The 22,808-nt window shown below is 45.2% G+C and overlaps 1 protein-coding gene across 1 annotated transcript; it reads left to right on the forward strand.

Moving 5' to 3' along the window:
* The first annotated feature begins 836 nt into the window (after positions 1-836).
* Positions 837-1,509, forward strand: LOC112887201. Its single transcript, XM_025953328.1, has one exon. The coding sequence runs from the start codon at positions 961-963 to the stop codon at positions 1,222-1,224; it is 264 nt and encodes an 87-aa protein (XP_025809113.1). The 5' UTR covers positions 837-960; the 3' UTR covers positions 1,225-1,509.
* The last annotated feature ends 21,299 nt before the right edge of the window (positions 1,510-22,808 follow it).

A 22,808-nucleotide genomic window follows, 5' to 3' on the forward strand; every position in this document is an offset into this window, starting at 1 on the left:
TTTTCCCAACTGCCACCCCTTTTTCGAATTTTAATTTTTTTAAACCCTTTTTTTTTAAAAATTCAGGCACAAACCATCGCCGGTCTCCCGCGCCAGGCGCCCCATGACCTTGTCCGCCTCTCGTCGGCCATGGCTCGTCTGTTGCTTGGGTTCTTCAGTTGGGGATTGGATTGCCAAGTGCCCAAGAGATGGAATTGTTTGGACAGTCGTCACCTATGGGCCGGGCTGTGCGCTCGGTTAGCTTGGATGGATTGTTGGGCTCGATTACAGGTCAAAGAATGAAAATTTGGGACCAACAAAATATATATGTATAAACTTGATGTATACTTAAATTTTTGCAGAAAAAGTTGAGTATTCCTAGAAATACCCATGCATCAACATGGCTCCGCCCCCGTTGGCACCTCGGCACCTCCGGTTTGCGACCGGAGAAACGCGAACGCCCACGACTTGCAAACTGTGAAACTTGAAACTACTGTAGTCAAGATCCTTTATTTGTGGTTAGCTACCCCACTCCACACGATTTGTCATGAATGCCACTAGGGTATAAGCCATGTACAATTGGCATCCGTGTCAGAATTGCCAAGCAAAATGATCTGGACGACACTACTACTAGCAGTACAGTCACCGGAGTCCACAGGCTGGGAACATAGCCACCATCTGCTCCTTTTGTCCCTTTTTAACGAGTCAAAGCTGGAGAACATTCCGATCCCCTTCCACACCAGCCGCCTGCCCGCCTCTCACCTTGACCTCTTCCACACACTTCGCCATCTCGTACCTCCCGTCGATTCTCCATATATATCCGCCCAAACCCTGCGCACCTCAGAATCACATACGCACTAGCATACACAGCAAGCTAAGCCTCTCAGCTCATCAGTGCTCCTGATCCAACTACTCCAGTATTAGCGCGCTCCGATCCACTATTGCTCATCCCAATTCCCAGCGACCGCCGGCTAATTAACAATGGCTTCTCACAGGGCCCAGAGGAGCAGGACGACCTACGTGCCGGTGTGCCTTGCCCTGCTCCTGCTCGTCAGCCTGCGACCGTCCAGCGCGCGGCTGCTCCGGCCCACGGGCGACGACGGCGCCGCCGCCATCAATGTGGCGAGGGAGGTGAAAGACGCCGTCGTCGACAAGTACGCGTCGCTGCTCCTCGCCATGCTGCCGAGGGCGCCGATGCCGCCGTCCGGCCCCAGCGGCGGCACGAATGATGCGCCCCGGAATTAGCATATTAATCCAAGCACCGCGGCGGCCGGTGGAATGCATGACTAATGAGTTCACAAGGGCCGCCACATGGAGGTTTCCCGGCAGGCTAGATCTATTTATTGAATAGATGGTTGGAGGTTATTCGTTAGAGGCTATACCGTGACTTTCATGTATAAAATACAGCAGATAGCTAGATACATACATCTATACTAGCGTATATATAGTATATAGGCATAAAGGTTGTACCTTTATTCTTTTGTTTGTCCACTTTATTTTTTAAATATTTGATAAAACAGATTTAGCAAATATATGTGCAAAGTCTGAGTTACCCAAACAGATGTGAAGAACTTTACGCTACGAGCAATTTCGTTTACACATTCAAATGTGAATGAAAATTAAACCTAGAGACACAAAATTGCATGTAAAATAATGATGAAAATTCATAAAATATTTTCTAACATAGAATTTAATGTCCCACCATCATCCCACAAAATTTGAATTGAAAACCCAATTATGTATCTGGATAAAAAATGATAAATTTATGTGCATTCAGTCTTTAATTTGTCTTTATTTTTGTAATATTTGAAATAGAGATCGCAAATATATGTCCAAGTTACCAAAAGAATCATAAATTACTTCCCTAACATAGAAGATATTGTCCCCTACCCTGCCCCCTCAAAATTTGTGTATGGGCGGGACACTGCGAGGTGGGTAGTTTATCTGGGGCGGATGCTCGTCGAAACACGCAGGCATACTCCTTGCTTCTGGGGACATTGATCCGAAGCTCGAGTACGGTCCGTACGCCGTTTTTCTTCTCTACCATGACGAATCAATTGATTTTTTGTAGGCATCCTTCTTTCCTATGTGCTTGAAAGATTTCTCTATGTCAATTCAAAACAAAACAAACGGGACGACGGAATCCTATAAACGTTCATAATGATACCATGAGTGCTTTAGGCCGTTCCCAAGATATGTTTTCGGATACCGCCATATGAGATCCCCTCTCCAGTACTGCATGTTCCCTTGCCGCTTGTTGTCGGTCAAAACCCACCGGCGAGCAGCGACAGGCAACACGAGGAGCCGGGAGGCTTCCGGGACTGCTGGTGGGCCCCGGTCCCTCGGTCAACGGCCCAAGAGTCCGGCACACGCCCTGGCTTGGTGAAGTGCTAGGCGTGCCACCTGACTTATACCTGATCAGGAAGGTGTAGAAGTCGTTCGTCAGCTATCTTCCTGCATGCACAGACATGTTTAAACATTAGTCCGAGCCGTGATCGGCTCTTACAATGACTCTCGTGGTCAGCCAAAGAAGCCGACGGAGTCATTGTACTTGATCAGACCTGTCCTCGTGCCAGGCTGGACCTTCGGGTACTCTACCAGAATCGGCTAGAAGAAGCCGACTGCTATGCTCAACAGATCGGATCTACTAAACATATGATTGTTTGCACGAATCCGACAAGAAAAGGTGAAAACATGCTCTGCAATTACCAAATTTATCTAACCTGCGACGATAAAGCTTTCACTACATAACCGGAACATCCTACGCGCGATTAAGCCTAACAAACATGAAAGATTACCATACACTAACCCAAAAAGAGGCCTAAAAACCAACTAACAAGTTGATCCCTGGAACGATCCCTCGTCAAGTTATCATAAGGCACCAAACATGCAGCCGGAACATTCAACCCGTTTGAGGGGCCTAATCATGCAGATATTAAACCAATTCTTTGTAAGACAAAGAACTACCATAACAGATTGGATCTACTGGTTAATAACAGAGCAAGACGCTACCCCCGCGCCCGAGATCGGACACAAGGACAGCTCAACGATTACAAGCAGCAAACAAAATATGATTTACTATCCGAACCAATGCAGCATCATAATCGTTTAAGATAACTAGTGCTACTCGCCATCAAAAACGCTTCAGTACGAGCAACACAAGGATAAACAGATAAACGCAACACTGCCCCGACCATGCAGGGCATGATCAGAGCAGCATGTCGATTACCTGGAGAAGAGCCCTTGAAAGGGGTGGCGATACGCCGAGAGTTTGTTTGTGGATGATTGATTGTCTTTATTGATTCTCACGATACATATTTATAGTCCGGAGACTTTGATCTTAACTAACCCTAGCTGATTACGATTCAATCTCTAACTCACTATATTTAAACTATCCTTAGATACACGGCCATCCTGGCCCTTGACATGTTTGTACAGAGGCCGATTCGCAGACCATTATGATGATTCTCTTCAGCCCATGTTGCTCTCGGCACATCCTTTGGCCCAGCCAAATTATGGTGATAACACATGCCCCCCTGGTTTTGACAATGATAATTCCAAAACCATTGTTTTTTCGACTTCTTGGACTTGCATACGCACGTACTGTTCTCAACGCCGCCAGACACGGCCCTTCGACTTCCAAGGCCTGTACACACGCATCACCTTCCAATCTTATTGAGCGCGTCCCTTCGTCTTCTCCCTCGGGAAACGTGGTACCGCCGCTTCGCCTTCCATCTTTGCCTCTTTAAACCGGTATCAGCGGATTCACTTCCACCCATCTTCTTTCCCCGTGCATTAGCCGTGCTAGCTCACTTTGCATCCCCCGATAATGGCTTCTTCTTCCTCCGTTTCTTCCAACTCCCCTTCGTCTTCTCTCATCATCTCCATCACGTCTCCTGACTCTGAAACCATTTCCATTACCTCTCCTAATTCTGAAACCTCCAGAGAGGCAACACCGGAATTCGATCCAATGGCTTCATATGAAGATCTCGCTCCTCTGAATTAGGATGCAGAGGAGTGGGACTACAGTACCTGGTCAGAGGACGACGAGCCCCTGACCGACGATGAAGACCTCCAGATCCTTCTTCACGGGGTTCTGGACGAAGACGACGACGACTCCTGGGATGGCGACTTCTTTTCTTCCTCGGAAGAAGGTACCCAGATTATTTCTTCGGACGGTGATTCAGCAGCGAGAAGATACCTCTGCGGCGGATCGTCGTCTTCAGAGGACGACGAAGACTCCAGAGACAACGCCAGTCGTAGCAGTGATGATGGCGACGACAGCAGCAGCACTGGCGACGGCGATGGCGACGACGACTCCAGTGTTTCCCCCCCCCCCCCCCCCCGTATAAGCGCCACAGAACCCTAGGGGTTTACTGGTGGTAGCTCATAGAGTCTTCCGCCATTGCGCGCAGAGCCGGTAGATCGGCTTCTTTTGTAACCACCCTTTTGTAAATAGATCCTTTGTTTTCGTCAAGCCAATCCTTGACTTTTAATCTCAAAGTCCGATGGCATCGCATCGGTCCTTTCCCTTGCATTATTCGAACTAATCTCGAGTTCTTCTTTTATTCCGGGTTAACAAAATCTCAAGAACTCGAGTACTTTGTGAATGTTCCTGCTAATAGAAGTACTCTGTAATCGACCCTTTTTGTTGTTGGATCCCATTCCCTCAATCGGATCAAACTATGCGAGTACCAGAGAAAACCCTCGAGGAAGTCGAACTTGTTCTTTTAAGATCAATAGACTCCTGCGATCGTCCTCTCTGTTTTTATCAAGACCCAGAATTGAGAGGACCCAACTACTGTTTCTGAAGTCGATGGCTTAACATCGGCTATTCGATCCTTAATTCTGCGTATGGACCGGCACTACTTTTCCTCCACAGGTCTGACTTGTTCATCTTATCCCATCCTATAGCCTGATGCGTTGCACCGGCTTCTAAAGTACTCGATGAGTGCTGCCTTGCAGCCTACAAAGTACCCGGTTAGATCAACTCGATGTGCTGCAAAGTACTCGATTATATCCCTGCCAATGCCCTGATTATACTAGTCCATAGCCTGATCCATCACATCGGCTTTATTACTCGTCTTCCCACATGCTCGGGAAATATTTCTTGAGATGTTGACCGTTGACAGCCACTGGAAATTTACTACCATCTAATTCCTCAAGCATGTATGCGTTCCCTGGTAGAACTTGGTCAACTCTATAAGGCCCGTGCCAATTTGGAGACCATTTACCATATGCCGTGTCCTTAGTCCCCAATGGCAGCACCGCTTCCCATACTAAATCCCCAACTTGGAATTCCTTCGGTTTAACCTTCTTGTTGTATGCACAGGCTACCTTGGCCTTATTTTCCTTGATCTTTTCCAGCGACCAAAGCCTGAGTTCTGTAATATCTTCCACATTATCGCTCATTAGTGCTGCATACTCTTCAGCAGTCAATTCATTCTGGAACTCTATTCGTCCTGAACCGGCCGTGATTTCCCATGGCAATACGGCCTCCTGCCCATATACCAGATGATATGGCGAAGTTCTTGTTGCCCCGTGACATGAAACACGATAAGCCCACAATGCCTCTGATAATACCTCATGCCAACGCCGTGGAAATTCATCAATCTTCCTCTTGATCAACTTGATCAGGCTCTGATTGGACGCTTCGGCTTGTCCATTCGCTTGAGCATAGTATGGAGATGACCTAATTAACTTAATCCCCATGTCAGCAGCGAACTTTTTGAATTCATCAGATATGAACACCGACCCTCCATCTGTTGTAATGGTCTGAGGGATTCCAAACCTATGGATAACATGTTCTTTGACGAAATTGATGACGTCCCTTGATGTCACCGACTTCATAGGCACAGCCTCTACCCATTTAGTAAAATAATCTGTAATGGCCAAGATAAACTGATGGCCTTTACTCGATGGAGGATTAATCTTACCGATCATGTCCATGCCCCAACCCCTGAACGGCCAAGGCTTGATGATAGGATTCATGGCTGATGCTGGTACTATCTGTACTCTTCCAAACCTCTGACAGGCATGGCACCCTTTGTAGTACTTGAAACAATCTTCCAACATATCAGGCCAATGATATCCCGAGCGCCTGATCAACCACTTCATCTTGTGGGCTGATTGATGAGTTCCACACGTACCTTCATGGACTTCATGTAGAAGCCGATTGGATTCAATCGGCCCCAAGCACTTAAGCAATAATCCTTCCAGAGTCCTGTAGAACAAGTCATCCCCTATCAGGACGTACTTCATGGCTCTGTAGCATATCTTCTTAGGTGCCCCCCAAGCCGGATCCTTCAAGTAATTGAAGATATCGGCTCTCCAATCCTCCTGACCCAACAGGTGTATTGGAAACTCAGCTCCAACCGCTGTATCCTTGTAACCGGAGGCCATCTGAGCGAGATCATTGGCCTCAGAATTTTGTATCCTTGGTATCCAGTAGAAATTTATATATCTGAACTGGGCCATTAACTCCTGGCACTGTCTCCACAAAGGAAACAACAAGTCGCTTTCACATCTATACGTCTCCGTGAGCTGAGAAATGACCAGTTTTGAATCCCCGAACACGTCTACTGCCTCTGCTCCTGCTTCGAGGAGTAACTCCATACCTTTTCGCACCGCTTCATATTCGGCTAGATTATTGGTGCAAGGTGTTGTCAACCTGATCGAAAAAGAATATGTTGCCCCCCGAGGCGAAACAAGCAAGATACCTATGCCAGAACCATCGCCACAGACCGACCCGTCGAAATACATTGCCCATGCGCGGATGGAAAGGGCCGATATGTCTGTGCTAGTCCTTTCTGCAACGAGGTCAGCCAGCGCCTGCCCTTTGACTGCTTTCGCCGGTTGGTACCGGATATCAAATTCAGACAGAGCGAACATCCATTTACCAAGTCGGCCTTTCAACACTGGGGCCGACAGCATGTGTTTGATAACATCCAATTTGCAGATGACAATTGTCTCAGCAGAAAGCAGGATGTGGCGGAGCTTCGTACAAGTAAAGAATAGACAAAGGCATAATTTCTCAATTTCAGGGTACCTTGTCTCTGCATCCAGCATCCTCCTGCTGAGATAAAAAACAACCCTCTCCTTGCCATCTTGCACTTGTATGATGACTGAAGCAATGGAAGTGGCACCGACTGACAGATAAACATAGAATGGCTTACCCTGCTGGGGTGGGACTAACACGGGCGGCTTGGATAAATATTCCTTGATTTCTTCGAACGCCTGTTGTTGTTCTGCCCCCCAGCAGAACTCATTGTTGGTTTTAATTTTCACCAACTCCATGAATGGCTCGATTCGCCCTGACAGATTGGAAATGAACCTCCTAACAAAGTTGATCTTACCAATGAGTTGCTGGAGTTCCTTCTTCGTAGTAGGTGGCACCATTGTTTTTACAGCTTCTTGACTCTTCAGGCCGATCTCGATCCCTCGTTCATGAACCAGAAAACCCAGGAACTGACCGGCCGATACACCAAAAGCACATTTTTTAGGATTCATTCTAAGCCCGAACATCCTAGTTCGTTCCAGAACTCATCGCAGATCTCCTATATGTCCCTTAGCCGATGCAGATTTCACCACCACATCATCAATATAGATTTCCACCAGCTTGCCGATTAAATCATGAAACATGTAGTTCATGGCTCGCTGATATGTGGCACCGGCATTTTTGAGCCCAAAAGTCATGACCACATACTCGAATAACCCGACTGCACCTGGTACTCTGAATGCGGTCTTGTGAATATCTTCTAGAGCCATAAAAATTTGATTATAACCAGCATTACCATCCATGAAACTCAACATCTTATGACCAGCAGCCGCATTAATCAATGTTTCCGCAACCGGCATCGGGTATTCATCCTTTGGTGTCGCTCTATTGAGATCCCTAAAGTCCACACAGACTCTCCACCGGCCATCCTTCTTTTGTACAGGTACAACACTAGAAATCCATTCGGCATACCTGCAAGTCCTGATGAAGCCTGCTTCTATCATCTTTTCGACTTCTTTTTTGACTTCTTCCAGGATTTCAGCCTTCATTTGCCGTGCTCGCTGCTGGAACGGCTGAAATCCTGGCTTGAGAGGGAGCCGATGCTCAACAACACTTCTGTCCAACCCAGGCATCTTTGTGTAGTCCCAAGCAAAGCAATCTGCATATTCTTTTAGCAATAATATCATTGACTCCCTTAACTCCGGATTTAACTTCTTACTGATAAATGTTGGACGTGGCTTATCCCCAGGACCAATGTCGACTTCTTCTAGCTCGTCAGCAGATGTAAATCCGTATCCTAGTTTTCCGTCATCCATCAAGTCGATACTGCAGATGAACAATGAATATGGTATAAAATGATTTGGCCGATCGCAGGGATCGGCCGACTTGTTCTTTTCATTAACTTGTGCACATAGCCGGCTGCTTGAGCGGGCTTCTTTGTGAACTAAATAAAAATGTAATATGGATGACAAAAACAACTTGAATTCTACTTTTTGGGGCCGATCGCGGGGATCGGCCTCTCCTGTCTCTTTGGCACGAGCTGGCTTGGGCACCCTATCTACTCTGTAAGGCCGGTGGATAAGACCAGCCTCACCCCGTTTTTTGTAGCCTCCACACGGTCGCAGCCCTCCAAGCTGATCCCCGAGATTGGTTCTTGGTCTTCCACGTCCCAGACACTCATGGTGGCATGTGACACTTCGGCAGAATCATCCGCGTGGACTACTTCGACTTCATCTCCATCGCATTGAATTAGACATTGGTGCATTGTAGAAGGGATACAGCAATTGGCATGAATCCAATCTCTCCCAAGCAGAACGGTGTATGAACCCTTGCTGTTGACCACAAAAAATGATGTAGGGACAGTTTTACCTCCTACCGTCAGTTCCACGCTGAGAACTCCTTGTGCTTCTGATGTTTGTCCATTGAAGTCACTTAGCGTGATATTGGTCTTAATTAAGTCCCCAGCAGAATGCCCCAACTTGCGCAGCACTGCGTATGGCATTATATTGACTGCTGCTCCTGTATCGACTAGCATCCTACTGACGGGTTGGCCGTTAATGTACCCTTTGATATATAACGCTTTCAAGTGCCTGTAATTCTTTTCTCGGGGCTTCTCGAATATAACTGGCCGTGGACCCAGGTCAAGTTGAGCCACTGGTACCTCCTCACGGCCTGGTGCATGGAATTCTGTAGGGAGAACAAACACCATATGTGCGTCAGCCGATGTGCTCACATCGGCTTTCGACTTCTTGGGCCGCCATACCTTCTTGGGAGTACTCTCATGGCCGCGCTTTTCTTAATGTTTCCAAGTACTGGGCTTCAGCTTCTTCCAGGCTACGCAGCCGCTGTATCCTTCGCTTCTGGGATCGGTTGAGCCCATCAGGGCACCAGCGTGGCCGGTGATATCTGTCCTCTTCATCCTCAGAATTGCCCCCTGCGCGTGATGTCTCAACTTGTTCATGATGAGGCTGTTCTGGTCCCAAACGCTGAAAGACTGAAGTGCTTCTTGTATCTTGCTTATGAAAGTTGCATTCTGGACAATCTTCAAGCGTGGGTAATCTTCTCATACCAGAATCCCAACAGTATATGAAGAAAGGGCAATGCCAATGATCCCGTGTATCTTCTCGCCTTCTGAGGCATTTCCCAGTGCGTCGCTCATACTCTTCTTCTTCAGTTTCATGTTGGAGACGCTGCTAATACTGGTACTGGTATTTTCTTAGGAGATGAGAGGAAACTGGTCGTTGATTCCTGACATGCCTGACCTGTTCCTCGGTGATATAGTCCCTTTCTTCTTTTTGGGGCCGATCGCGGGAATCGGCCTCTTGCCTCCTTGAATGTGAACGTGATGTATGTCCTGCCATATTGATACCAAGCGTGAAATCCAGTTGTCGACGCGTTGATCGGTCGTACCCTTCCACCATATTTTACATTTGAAAACGGCTGAGTATCAGCCTTCATGGCGTATTGCCCTAAGATTAATCGGCCTTGCTCAATGGCCAATTGTATTTGTCGCCGGAGTTCTTTGCAGACGCCAGTACTATGGGTGAAGGAATTGTGCCACTTGCAGTATACCCTCCCCTGAAGCTCCTGAGCTGTCGGGACCTTGAAACCTTCAGGGAACTTTAATTGCTTATCTTTCAGGAGCAAGTCAAATATCTGTTCAACTTTGTTCACATCGAAATCGCATCCTTTCAAAGGACCCTGCTGCTTCACCCACTTGCAGGACACGGGTTTTGCTCCCCGAGCCCACTCCACGACTGCGATTTCTTGGTCGTCTTCGGAGTCTTCAGAATCTTCAGCATCAACCATTACCACTTGGCGCTTGAACTTGTCTTGGTACAACTTTGGATGGCGTTGCTCGTATACCGTCATCTTTTGTACCAGATGCGCCAAAGAGTTGAACTCCAGCTGGAAAACCAAATCCTTGACTAGTTTTACCAACCCCAAGATTGCTAATTCAACAGCTTCTTTCTCTGAAATTCGAATCGAGTAGCATTGATTCTTGACTTCCCTAAAACGCTGGATGTATTCTGCCACTGTTTCTCCTCGTTTCTGGCGGATTTGTGCCAAATCAGCAATTCCAGCTTCTGCAGCTTCTGAATGATATTGAATATGGAACTGTTCCTCCAGCTGCTTCCAAGTGCGGATAGAATCAGGACCCAATGATGTGTACCATCCAAAAGCCGGTCCTGTGAGAGACTGCGAGAAGAACCTTACTCGCAATGGATCTAAAACCGAAATCATCCCCAATTGCGCTAGATATCGGCTTATATGTTCTATGGAGCTGGATCCTTCTGCTCCGTTGAACTTAGTGAACTCAGGTAGCCGATACTTAGGTGGCAGAGGAATCAAGTCGAAGTCACTTGGATACGGCTTGGCGTAGCCGATCGCTCGCCTTCTTGGGAGGATGCCAAATTGATCCCTCAAAATAGCACTGATTTGATCTACAGAATGAGTTCCTGGGGCCGAGTGCGTACCTTCCTGACTCGGCCTCGTTGCGTAAGCATCCAGCCATGCTTGTTTGTCGGCATCGACTACGGGTGTTCCTCCAGCTGCTCTCTGCGGAAGTTGCGCTGGGTGACCACCATCTGGTATATATGCACAAATATATCCATGCGGCACCTCCTTGGGGGGTTCACTGAAAAATTGGTGATCAGCAGGATCACCTCCCACCTTGTATATGACATATGCTGGAGAATTCTGTTGCTCCGGGGCAGCAAATGCATAAGGCAATGGTGGCCTAGCTTGAGAAGGCAACTCCCCTCTGTGACTTCCTAAAGCAGGTCCTGTTGGGGAGTACTGGTGCTTCATAATTTCCTGCACCACGCGCAGCGCAACACGCTCAAGTGTATTCACCAGACTCTCAGAATGGCGATGCAACGAGTGAGCCACCATATAATTGACCTCCTGACGGAGAGCCCGAGTACGTTCTTCCGTAGGGGTAGATAGATCCACTTCATCGAGAGCCCCTTCAGATGAAAACCCCTTCCATCTGATGCCATGGTGACGAGTCCTCTCAAACGAGCTGAGGAGATCGGCTTCAAAAGCAGCCTTTATTTCATCATACTTCTGCTTATGCTCTTCAGACAACTCCTCATAAGTGATCGGGTTCTCACTCGGCATCTTGTCAATGGAAGTTGATGAAGCCGAAGAAAATGATGTAGTCGACTGCAGTTGATGTAGTCGAAGTAGTCGCTGAAGTAGTCGATGTAGTTGACGCAATAGTTAATGTAGTCGATGTAGTCGATACGTCAACGTGGTTGTCGATGTTGGTCCCACCGGGCGTGCCAGAATGTGTTGTCGGTCAAAACCCACCGGCGAGCAGCGACAGGCAACACGAGGAGCCGAGAGGCTTCCGGGACTGCTGGTGGGCCCCAGTCCCTCGCTCAACGGCCCAAGAGTCTGGCACACGCCCTGGCTTGGTGAAGTGCTAGGCGTGCCACCTGACCTATACCTGATCAGGAAGGTGTAGAAGTCGTTCGTCAGCTATCTTCCTGCATGCACAGACATGTTTAAACATTAGTCCGAGCCATGATCGGCTCTTACAATGACTCTCGTGGTCAGCCAAAGAAGCCAACGGAGTCATTGTACTTGATCAGACCTGTCCTCATGCCAGGCTGGACCTTCGGGTACTCTACCAGAATCGGCTAGAAGAAGCCGACTGCTATGCTCAACAGATCGGATCTACTAAACATATGATTGTTTGCACGAATCCGACAAGAAAAGGTGAAAACATGCTCTGCAATTACCAAATTTATCTAACCTGCGACGATAAAGCTTTCACTACATAACCGGAACATCCTACGCGCGATTAAGCCTAACAAACATGAAAGATTACCATACACTAACCCAAAAAGAGGCCTAAAAACCAACTAACAAGTTGATCCCTGGAACGATCCCTCGTCAAGTTATCATAAGGCACCAAACATGCAGCCGGAACATTCAACCCGTTTGAGGGGCCTAATCATGCAGATATTAAACCAATTCTTTGTAAGACAAAGAACTACCATAACAGATTGGATCTACTGGTTAATAACAGAGCAAGACGCTACCCCCGCGCCCGAGATCGGACACAAGGACAGCTCAACGATTACAAGCAGCAAACAAAATATGATTTACTATCCGAACCAATGCAGCATCATAATCGTTTAAGATAACTAGTGCTACTCGCCATCAAAAACGCTTCAGTACGAGCAACACAAGGATAAACAGATAAACGCAACACTGCCCCGACCATGCAGGGCATGATCGGAGCAGCATGTCGATTACCTGGAGAAGAGCCCTTGAAAGGGGTGGCGATGCGCCGAGAGTTTGTTTGTGGATGATTGATTGTCTTTATTGATTCTCACGATACATATTTATAGTCCGGAGACTTTGATCTTAACTAACCCTAGCTGATTACGATTCAATCTCTAACTCACTATATTTAAACTATCCTTAGATACACGGCCATCCTGGCCCTTGACATGTTTGTACAGAGGCCGATTTGCAGACCATTACGATGATTCTCTTCAGCCCATGTTGCTCTCGGCCCATCCTTTGGCCCAGCCAAATTATGGTGATAACACCGCTCCAGTTGGTTTACTCCCAGAGACATGATTAGTACCACCTGAGCTTGAATCAATACATGACATGATTGTATTAAAACTTAAGCAATCAGGGTTAAGCTAGCTCATTGCCTGAAAGTGGAGCTAGTATTATACACCTTGACCCCCACCTTTTTTAATCCTTCTATATATTTGTTGTTAGATAAGGTAAGTCCCATAACTGCTTCATTCAGATCGATTCCAGTCGCCCCCGAAAACGCTCCGATGTAATTGCTTTTTCATAAGGGTAGTGAATCGTTATAGGTAAACGATTCTAGCGAAAGCTAACTGTCAGCTATAAATAAATGCTTTTGCTTTCTATCAAGCAGCTGATGCTTTTTATGTAGTAAAGAAGGATAGAATATCAAAAGCAAAAGCCTGATAATGGGTTTCAAAAGAATAAAAGAAAAAAAATATATTTGAGATTCTTTTTTTTTGTGCGCAGGATTAGGTCTAATATGAGGTCTAAAGATGAAAGTTCCGAACCAGCTCAAAACATGAGACCTCATATTAGACCTAATCCTGCACCTCCACCACCACAACCAAGACCCAATTCAATACCAAATATCCCTCCCAACCAAGACTTTTGCCCTACTAAGTGAATGAGAGAGAGTTGTGCCCTATCCTCCTATTCCAATCAAGCAAGAAGTTGTCTGTTGGCAAGCTGTTAATCGACATCTGGAATTCTCTCTCTGGGCTATTTCACCGACTGTCACTTCTCCTTTGTATCTGCCGAAGACGCAAGTAGCCCACGCAGGGATCTTTTTAGCCAAATGATAGACCTCTATAAGGATCAAGTGGCTTCAGGAGCTCTAGTGAATTCCCAGCAAGCGATTTTCTGAAGTGCGAAGTGCTCAAAATAATCCAGGTAGTTCGAATGACTGTTGGCAGCAGGTGGAGACATTTCTTTGGCCCCCCTTCCTCCGGCAAATGTCACACTTCAAGTGGGTTCTCTTCGCCGCTTTTCATTCATGAATTTAGGATTGGGAAATTGATGTATGTCAGTGAAGAATGCAAGTTGACCGATGCTTTGCCAGAAGCTTGTTTTCTAAAAAAAAAAGAATCAAACATTGAAAAGATTAGTTGACAACAGTCAATCAAAAGATGGGGCGGCAAATTACTAAACAATCTTCTCGCTTAGTAAGCCACCTTTGGCCTACCTATTTACTCATCTAAACTCGTCACACAATGAAGCTGTGAATCAGCCGGCACCTTCATTCCATCCTGTTGAGCGGGAGGCATCGATGGATGCACTGATGAACACGACGAGTGCTTCTTCTGGGCGCGAGTTTTGATACCTCTTAAGGTGTTTTTACCTCGAGTTGGAAAACGCTCGAATCGCTTAATAAATAGAGCTAGGAGCCCAATTGGGGTTCGTTGGTATCTCGCTTGATTCATTCCACTAGGTTCTACGAACTTAGGAACTCCGAACTCATGCTTTATTGAATTCCGGAAAACCTATCTGGCACGGTAATTTGGAAGGCCTGGAATTGGACTTTTTTCTGCTTTTTCATGGCATTGAAGCTATGCAAGGGAAAGCAGGCCAAATAGAGAATGAAATGCAAAAATAGGGGGGGGGCATTTGGGAAAGTCGGGCCGATCGGTTGTCTTCATTCAAGCGAGGGTACAGAGGAAGAACGAAACGAGTTTGGAGACCATATATCCAAGCCTGAAGTGATCAAATGTAGTTAAACCGGTCCCTGGGGATGCGCGCCACGGAATGAATCGAAGAACTGAGGATGTTTCCAATACCAACAGCAGCTCCCGCCTGAAGCAAATTCAATGAAACAACAACAGGTACCATATAGAATAGAAGGGGCCATAAACTGGAGAGTCTTGACCAATTCGAAAGATCATTTGGTGTAGTTGAAATAACAGAATTGGAATCGGTCAAGTATAGGAAATTAATATAAGGTCAACTTGCATTCTTCACTGACATACATCAATTTCCCAATCCTAAATTCAATAACAAAAGAATGTCCTCTCAGAACCATCATCTATCCATTCTTTTGATCTTTGGAATTCCTATTAGTATGCGTTATTTTTTTATACAACCATCTCCGTTCCGCCTCTATCCACGTCCTTTTGGCGCTTTGGGCTTCCAGGAAATCATGGCGCCTGGCAGTTTCAGCCGTGGTCCAGTCCAGCAGCCTCTTTTCGATCCAAGAGTCGCATGAGAAGAAAGCAGATACATAGAGTTGATTTTCCAATATTTGAAGGGGCAAGGTCACAGGAAAGCTTCTTCGGCTTACAATTTAGAGTCCACAACCTAAACTCGAGCACTTTGCCCTAGCTCTTGCTCTTTCCTTCCTTGCAACGGGCTGACTATTAGGATCTTCGGTGTTGATCAACCTACTACTTGACGGAAGAATGGAATTACTACCGCCAGCCCCTGGGCTGCACCGATTAGAGAGAGTACGTCATCTATTTATTCAACTCATTCCTAACGTCCCCATTCGAACTTCTGCAGGTTTCCCCGTAATAGGAAGATCTGCGAGAACTCTTACCCATATCTTACAATTTCTTCGGAATCTCTCAGCAGATTTGGCCAAGCCAGTTGTTGAAGTCAAGTATGAGCTTCTATCCAATCGAAAGAATCAGCAAAGGAAGAAGAGGGAAGGCGTACTATAAGCTGAACAAACACATTTGATTCAACTGGCAGAAGTTCACGAGAAATTCAACTCCTTTGACTGCGCTAGTGAACTCTCTAGTTCTTCATCGTGGCACACCCCCCCCCCCCAACAAGCACCCCGAGGCGAAGGGGATTTTTTTTTCATTAGGGATTACAATCCGGAACAGAATGAAGATAATGTGTTGGCAACAATGTTAGACCATAAAGAAGCTATCATATCTCATTTAAGTTGGGCTAGGAAGAGAAACGGAAATGCCCAATACATCGAAACCCATTATCCATGGATAAAGCCAAGCAAGAAAAAAAAAGAAAACAAACATGGTTTAGCGGAGGGGAAATGACGCATATACAGCCGGCCTGGGTCACTCATGATGTTGGTAGTTCAAGTGAATTTTCGTAGTGTAAGGAATCACATAGAGTTGCCCCTACCTGCCAGCGCGCAAATAGATAGGGCGGGCGAGTGCAGGAACACAATCAACAATGTCTCCCATACATTGTATGACGAAAGCGCCTTCCCGAGATCGGACTCGAGGGAAGGTAAGACATCCCTCCGGGATGCCATTCTCAAGAATACCAAGGCTTTAGGCCTCGAATAGTGAAATACAAAGAATTATCCCCGTCTTTTTTAAAATCCGATTTAGTGGTTTCAAGTTCGGAAGGTGGAAATTTTTCATTAAAAAAATAAACGAATGAAGAATATTTTTACCTCTTATCTGATAAGCAATCAAAGCATTTCAACTGCTCAATGAACAATAAATAAAGAGCTAAGGTAAAAAAGTATATGTGTTACTAATAGTATTACTTAGTTTAAGATAAAGATGGCTTTTGACAATTTTTTTAGTCCCCTCGTTCCTGAGCAAGAGGATGCGCGTTAGCGCAACGGCTTTCGCGCTAGCTATACCGAATCCCCCGCAGGCCATCGGGGACCTAGTGGTAAGGCCATGATCCGCAAGGGAAGGGATCACTCATTCTTGAACACGAAAGTTTGCAGTTCAGCCCTCTTCTCCCATGCAAAGTCGCAGGCAGCGCCTCGGATAAAAGCACGGACGAGCCACATGCAGGGAAACTTGCGAGTGACTTTGGTCACTTAGCTTCTTTAATAGGGCTTGCCAAAGAACCCCTCCGGGCCTCTTTTTCTTCAGATACGAAAGAGTAGTCAGCAGGACCACTGGGGAACCTGTGGCTGGAGAGAATCTCTCGCGATGGAGAAATGTCAAATGGGACCCCATATACTGGATCAAATAAAGACTCTGGGCTTCCATCAAGCCACTACTACATCGATTTCCTTGACCTCACTTCGTTCCTCATCTCATCAACCACTACAAAGGTTGTCCTTTCATCTCTCTGTCTGCTCCATGCTCTATAGCCTAAGGATCATGAGTAGGTTTAATGCTAGAAAGCGTTATCCACTTTCCGCCTCACCTGTCGATTAAAGAATTCAACCAACTAGTTGGAGATGACTGCTTCGAGCCCCACCTTTGATATCCAGTCGTGTGCCTGCCTTCTTGGATATGTTTATTTCGATGAGGCCGCTCTGATCCAAGCTGGTAGTAACCTAACCTTTTAGAGTCGGGGGAGCCGAGCAAGTGGATAACTTTCAAACGTCCATCCTGATTTGAACAGGCAGAAGGGAGCTCAATATTTTCTTGCCATTTTCTTTCTGTTGAGCGTCTCTATAATTTTTATGCATGTATGCACTACGCCCCCGTGTCATTTCCTTCTAGAATACAAAATGTTCTTGCAGATCAAAATATTATACTACATATAATGTACTGTGTATGGAATTTACAATATAATTATGAAACATGTCTATTAAATATTATATTACATATAGTGTAGCTAGCATTATCACTGAAGATCTCTGTAAGATACCTAGTAAATATAAGAAGGCAATGTTAGATACTCAGTGATGATACCCTTGGAATCTCTGAGTAACTTGCAAATTACTCGATAGGAGTCTTCGTTCACAACAGACAACTATACTCTTTACTTTCGAATTTGCTAAACAATTCTTGTTATGGTGCTGCAAAGATCGCGAGCCAAAAGCATACAAATCCGTAGCGTTAATACAAAGCATGCATATGTCTGCTTGCAGTGACAACAATACAATTTGCATCCGTCCGATACCTTGGTATTAAAGGGGAACACAGTTCAAGTATGGCATCCCTTCTGTTATGCGACACTGAAAGTCCATTATATATTAACTATTCCCCAGTTCATTCAAAACATAGATTTCATTGCTCTAACATAAACTCCTAGCAAAAAATTGATGATATGGTCTGTTGGGCCCAATTGCGTTGTTTCTGGACCGGTTACAGATATGTGAAATAGTATCTTGACACCTTATGCAGTACTACGATAACTATTTAACTGTTTGAGAATCGGATATAAGTACAAGGTGCTGGCAGTGTCAAATGTTGGAATATTTGGGCCTAGCCCATGTAAATCCAAATAATTCTTATAAAATCTCAAAGGCCATTAGAACATAGGTGCATGGCAACAAGTTAGTCCCACCTTGCTAGTGGAGGTGGAGGGAACCTAACTTAAATAGTTGGATGCTCTCCATGCTCTTGCAAGTGTGGGTGAGAGGAAGAAGGAAGAACACACGCGCGCGCTCGCTCGCCTCGCCGGGCTTCGGGCGAAGGGCGCGCGCACGCGACGTGCGCGTGAATGGTCCGCCAAAATCCGGGTCCAATCCTTGCGGGCGTGTGGCTTCTTTTTGCCGATCCAGTAAAGAGCCGATCGGCTCCCTCTCCGGTCTCGGGCAAAAGACCCGATTGCTCTTCGGTTTCGGGCGAACTGTTACGGCTGTAAAGACCGGATCGTTCACTTTGATCGGCTTTTCAGTCACGGGAGAAAGAGCCGTTGGTTTCCTATGAATCGGCTCTCCGGTCTCGGGCTAAGGCTGTAGAAAGCCGATTGCTCCCCGGCGGCTTCCTCTTGCCATTTTGAATGTGTTACGGATTTCACGCGCGGTTTTTTGGGACTCGTAACCGACTAGGTTGTGGGACGCCAAAACCCTAGCGGTTCTCCTTATAAATACGCGCAGGTGCCGGCACAGATGCATAATAATATACGCCTCAACCTGCCTGTTGCGCCGCCCAGTACGCTAATTCATCCCGTTCGTCGGCGTGCACCGGCGATCGGGAGAGCAGGTCTCCGGAACCTCATCCTCAGCGATCCTGCACCGGGAGAGGGCGAATAAGGTTTTTGGGAAGCGCTCTGCGCGACTGCTCGAACGCTTCCACATCGCCGTCCTCTATGTCCTCGTCACCACGGCTCGTCTACCTCCTCGTCAGTGGGGCGCGACTCGGCGTCATCAAGCGCGCGGAGGTGCTGATCATCGCCATCGTTATCTTTGCCTGGTTATTCCAGTCACGCAAGACACGTACGACTTTCTGTCCCTAACTATGCTTTTCATACCTAGTATGATCTGGTTAGGGTTAATATTGCTGCTGCAGTACTTTATCTTAAATTACGTTATGAGCATATTTAGATTTATTCGTTTTCTGTACACAACTTTCATCATGGTCATGATTTATCTTTGGATTAATTTAAAACTGAAACTCCTAATTTTTCCAACATCAAATACCTTTTAGTTTTAAAATGACACGAAAATCCTCACTCAACAAACACAACACCTTTTGCTGTCGTAGCAATGATGGATGTCTGAAGAACTTTGGAGCAGAGGACCAAACGGACTCATGTTGTATCTAATTGTTGTAGTCCGTTAGACAGGAAAAAGTCCAGCAAGATCCCCAGCACCTATAATATATAAACTTTTTAAGTTTTACATGTTGTTAAAGTATCCAAGTATCAGACTTCCAATCAGAACTGTGAAAGGTACATGAAAATATGCATAGCAGCAGAGGAAGGTTTTTTCATTCTATGGTACTTGCACTTCTAATTATAAGAGGGAACCATGAGTAGCCTCGTCGTTGTTTCCCACCTGGAGTACAGTAATCGCATTGTAGGATGAAAACATTTCCGCATTATGACTACGCCTTGCAATAATCGAGCAAAACGTTACTGAAACTACTGCTGATAGGATCCTCTATATTGTCATTCGTTCAAAAACACTCCTCTAAGTTGTCACCTTGGCTTGTTGAGTCTACATCGTGTTGCTTCGGTGATGGCAGCGGATGACGACCTGGGCGAAACCTACATCATCCAGCTGCAACCGACAGCTAGGCGGCCACCTCATCACCTACAGCATCGCGCACGGGTCATATGGTGGCGGAGGCTTCTCCGGGATGGGACAACACGGAGGTGGAGGTGAATCAGAGCGCGCGGGGGGTGGGGGGTTCGCGCCCACCGCCCTCATGCAGGACATTGCTACACGGTCCCATATGGTGAGTCCCGATCTAACCTCGGATCTCATTAAGCAGAATCCTAACGCCAAATCTATTTGTCATTCCCAATCTATGCGTTTGGGCTAAACCGCTCTGATCTGCTTTCTTCTCGTAGTTATTGGCCCTGCTCTGTGAATTATTGCTTCAAAGAGCACGTCTGCGGTCCCCTTTGAAATTGAAGCACTAGTGTGTGTTCTTCCTGAGACATAGGATGTGTTCGTTTCCTAGGTTCTGAAGTTTAGAGGTGTCACGTCAAAGAGAATCTTATCATTTAGAAGTATTAAATAAAGTCTAATTACAAAACTAATTGCAGAACCCCAGAGCTAATTCGCGAGACGAATCTAATGAGATATATTAATCCATGATTAGCGATGATTACTGTAGCATCACTGTGGCAAATTATGGATTAATTAGGTTCATTAAATTTGTCTCGCGAATTAGCACCCATCTCTGCAAAAAGTTTTATAAACAGATTTTATTTAATACTTCTAAATAGCAAGATTCTCTTTGATGTGATGGGTCTAAACTTTAGAGGGGTGGAAACAAACGCACCTACAGTTTTATCTTCAATGTTTGACATGTGTTTGTTCTTGTGGGTGTAAGTGCTGATTGGGCTGCAAAGTTGAGCATCGGAGGGATGAATTTGTTTCTACACTATAGCATTATTGGTTGGGCACTAAGCTACTCCGGCATGTGTTAGAATTTCATCAAAGACTGTGTTATGTGAGGGGAGATAAACCGGCCGGAAATGGCCTGAATATTGTGTGCCACACAAATCCGTAAAAATCATAGAAATAGAAATTGGGCATCGATCTTAAAAACATGTAGTTTTTCCTAGCTTTTTTTTGTAACAACACACTGATATTTAGCTATTTTTGAGTGTGTCTGCACGAACATCTTTGCTAAATATAAAATCTTTGTTATTAGATTTTGTATAGATCTAAAATTCTTACTTACTAAGTGGAGTGCCCATGTGTTGCTACGGTAGCAAAGATAAGACACGCTCAAATAGATCGCACGTAAATATTCAATATAAGAAAGTGCATTACACGTCATCCACTGGACAATAATAATGTGAAATGAAGCAAAATACTTTCACACTTAATTACAGATTTCAACAGCGTAGTATTTGAAATAAACAAATGCTAGAATTGCTACGGGTAATAAAAATATTTTTTACGAATAAACACACATCAATGTATAAGATAAATAGAAGTGCTCAAACATAAAAACATCAATTACAGCACACCCTTGGATAGTTCTGATGATAATACAGAGGCATGGACACTTGCAACAAAGAGATACATGAACATGATTAATTATTGGGTCTCCATTGTGCCCAGCAAAACATGATCATGGCCAAGCAAATTTACAGTACCACCAGAATTGTATATATGAGTAAAAGTATAGTAGACTCTCCCATATAGAAATAAACGAGTATAATATCCCCTTCTCAAATATGTTATTTAACATTTTCTTTATAATGGTAACATCTCTTCACATGACATGCGAGCAAGGTTGTTCACATGATCATCGTAGCATTCTGGAAGTACTCCTCTATCCTATTCCCATTCAGCTCTATGTTGTCTCCAAGTTGCAAGTCGCAAATACAAATCCAGTTGTTAGAGAAATTAAATAGTATAAGTGAAGGTAAATACAATGGATCTGCATTGTCAAATTTGCCAGGAAATAGCTGAATTATTGCACATGCACCTGTTCATAATCAATGATTCTCAGGACAGTGGAAATGTCAAAGTATGAACAAACAAAACACCAGGGCGGGGTCATGAAACACATAACATTGATCTGTGAAAATAGAGAGCAACATAGTCAGAAGAATGAATGTTATAAAAAATAGCAAAATGTTAGAGGTATCATATAACTTTTAAAATGAATTGCATCACCTCTTTTATATTCTTAAGACTTCTTTGTAAACAATATTCTTCACGTGTGTCCCATCCAATTCTGAAATCTTTTTCTTATTGATATTATTGGTTTGTTTCTTGGCCTTTTTTTTGGATCCGCTCTTCTTCCTTTTCTTATCTTCATCCTCGTCCACCTCAACATTTGGTGGAACAGCGAGAATCTTAATATTTTTTGTGGCAGTGGCTCTAGATATTGCAACATACAGTTGAGCATGTGAGAACACGAGCTCAGGCAGATAGATTCCAACATTAGGGATTGTTTGCCCCTGCGACTTGTTCACCATCATAACAAAATGAGCCCAATAGGGAATTGCTTCCTCTTAAATTGGAAAGGGAACATCTCATCAACTGATGGATGTAACGGTATCTAAGGGAGGAAAACACGCTTTCCAGCATGCTGCCCCAGCACAATTTCTGCATCGATGGTATTACGTTGGAAACCCCGGGCCACCACCCGTGTTCCATTACATAGTCCGTTAGCGGAGTCTATATTCCTAAGTAATATAACTGGACATCCAATCTTAAGCTTTAACATATGTGGAGGCAATCTGTTAGGTGCCAAAGTGTTAAGAAACTCGAACGGATAGTAGTTGCATGGATCATCAACTACCGAGTCAAAACTATGATACTCCATCTCATCCCCTCTGAATTTTCCAATCATCTTCATATTAATTCTATCTACCTAATCATTACGTGTAGATAAAATAGCCCTTTTGGTGATGTAGTCTCTGCTTGCCATGTTCTCATTGAGATTTGGAAAAATGCAATGAATTAATCTATCGAGATCACTGTCATTGCTAGTGTATGGAACACAAATTTTATCTGGAAGACGAATCT

This window comes from Panicum hallii, chromosome 3 (genome assembly GCF_002211085.1).
Source record: "Panicum hallii strain FIL2 chromosome 3, PHallii_v3.1, whole genome shotgun sequence".
Classification (NCBI taxonomy): domain Eukaryota; kingdom Viridiplantae; phylum Streptophyta; class Magnoliopsida; order Poales; family Poaceae; genus Panicum; species Panicum hallii.

Bases quoted from the DNA above. Each gene is read 5' to 3' on its own strand.
- LOC112887201 (XM_025953328.1), top strand. From the start codon at position 961: ATGGCTTCTCACAGGGCCCAGAGGAGCAGGACGACCTACGTGCCGGTG.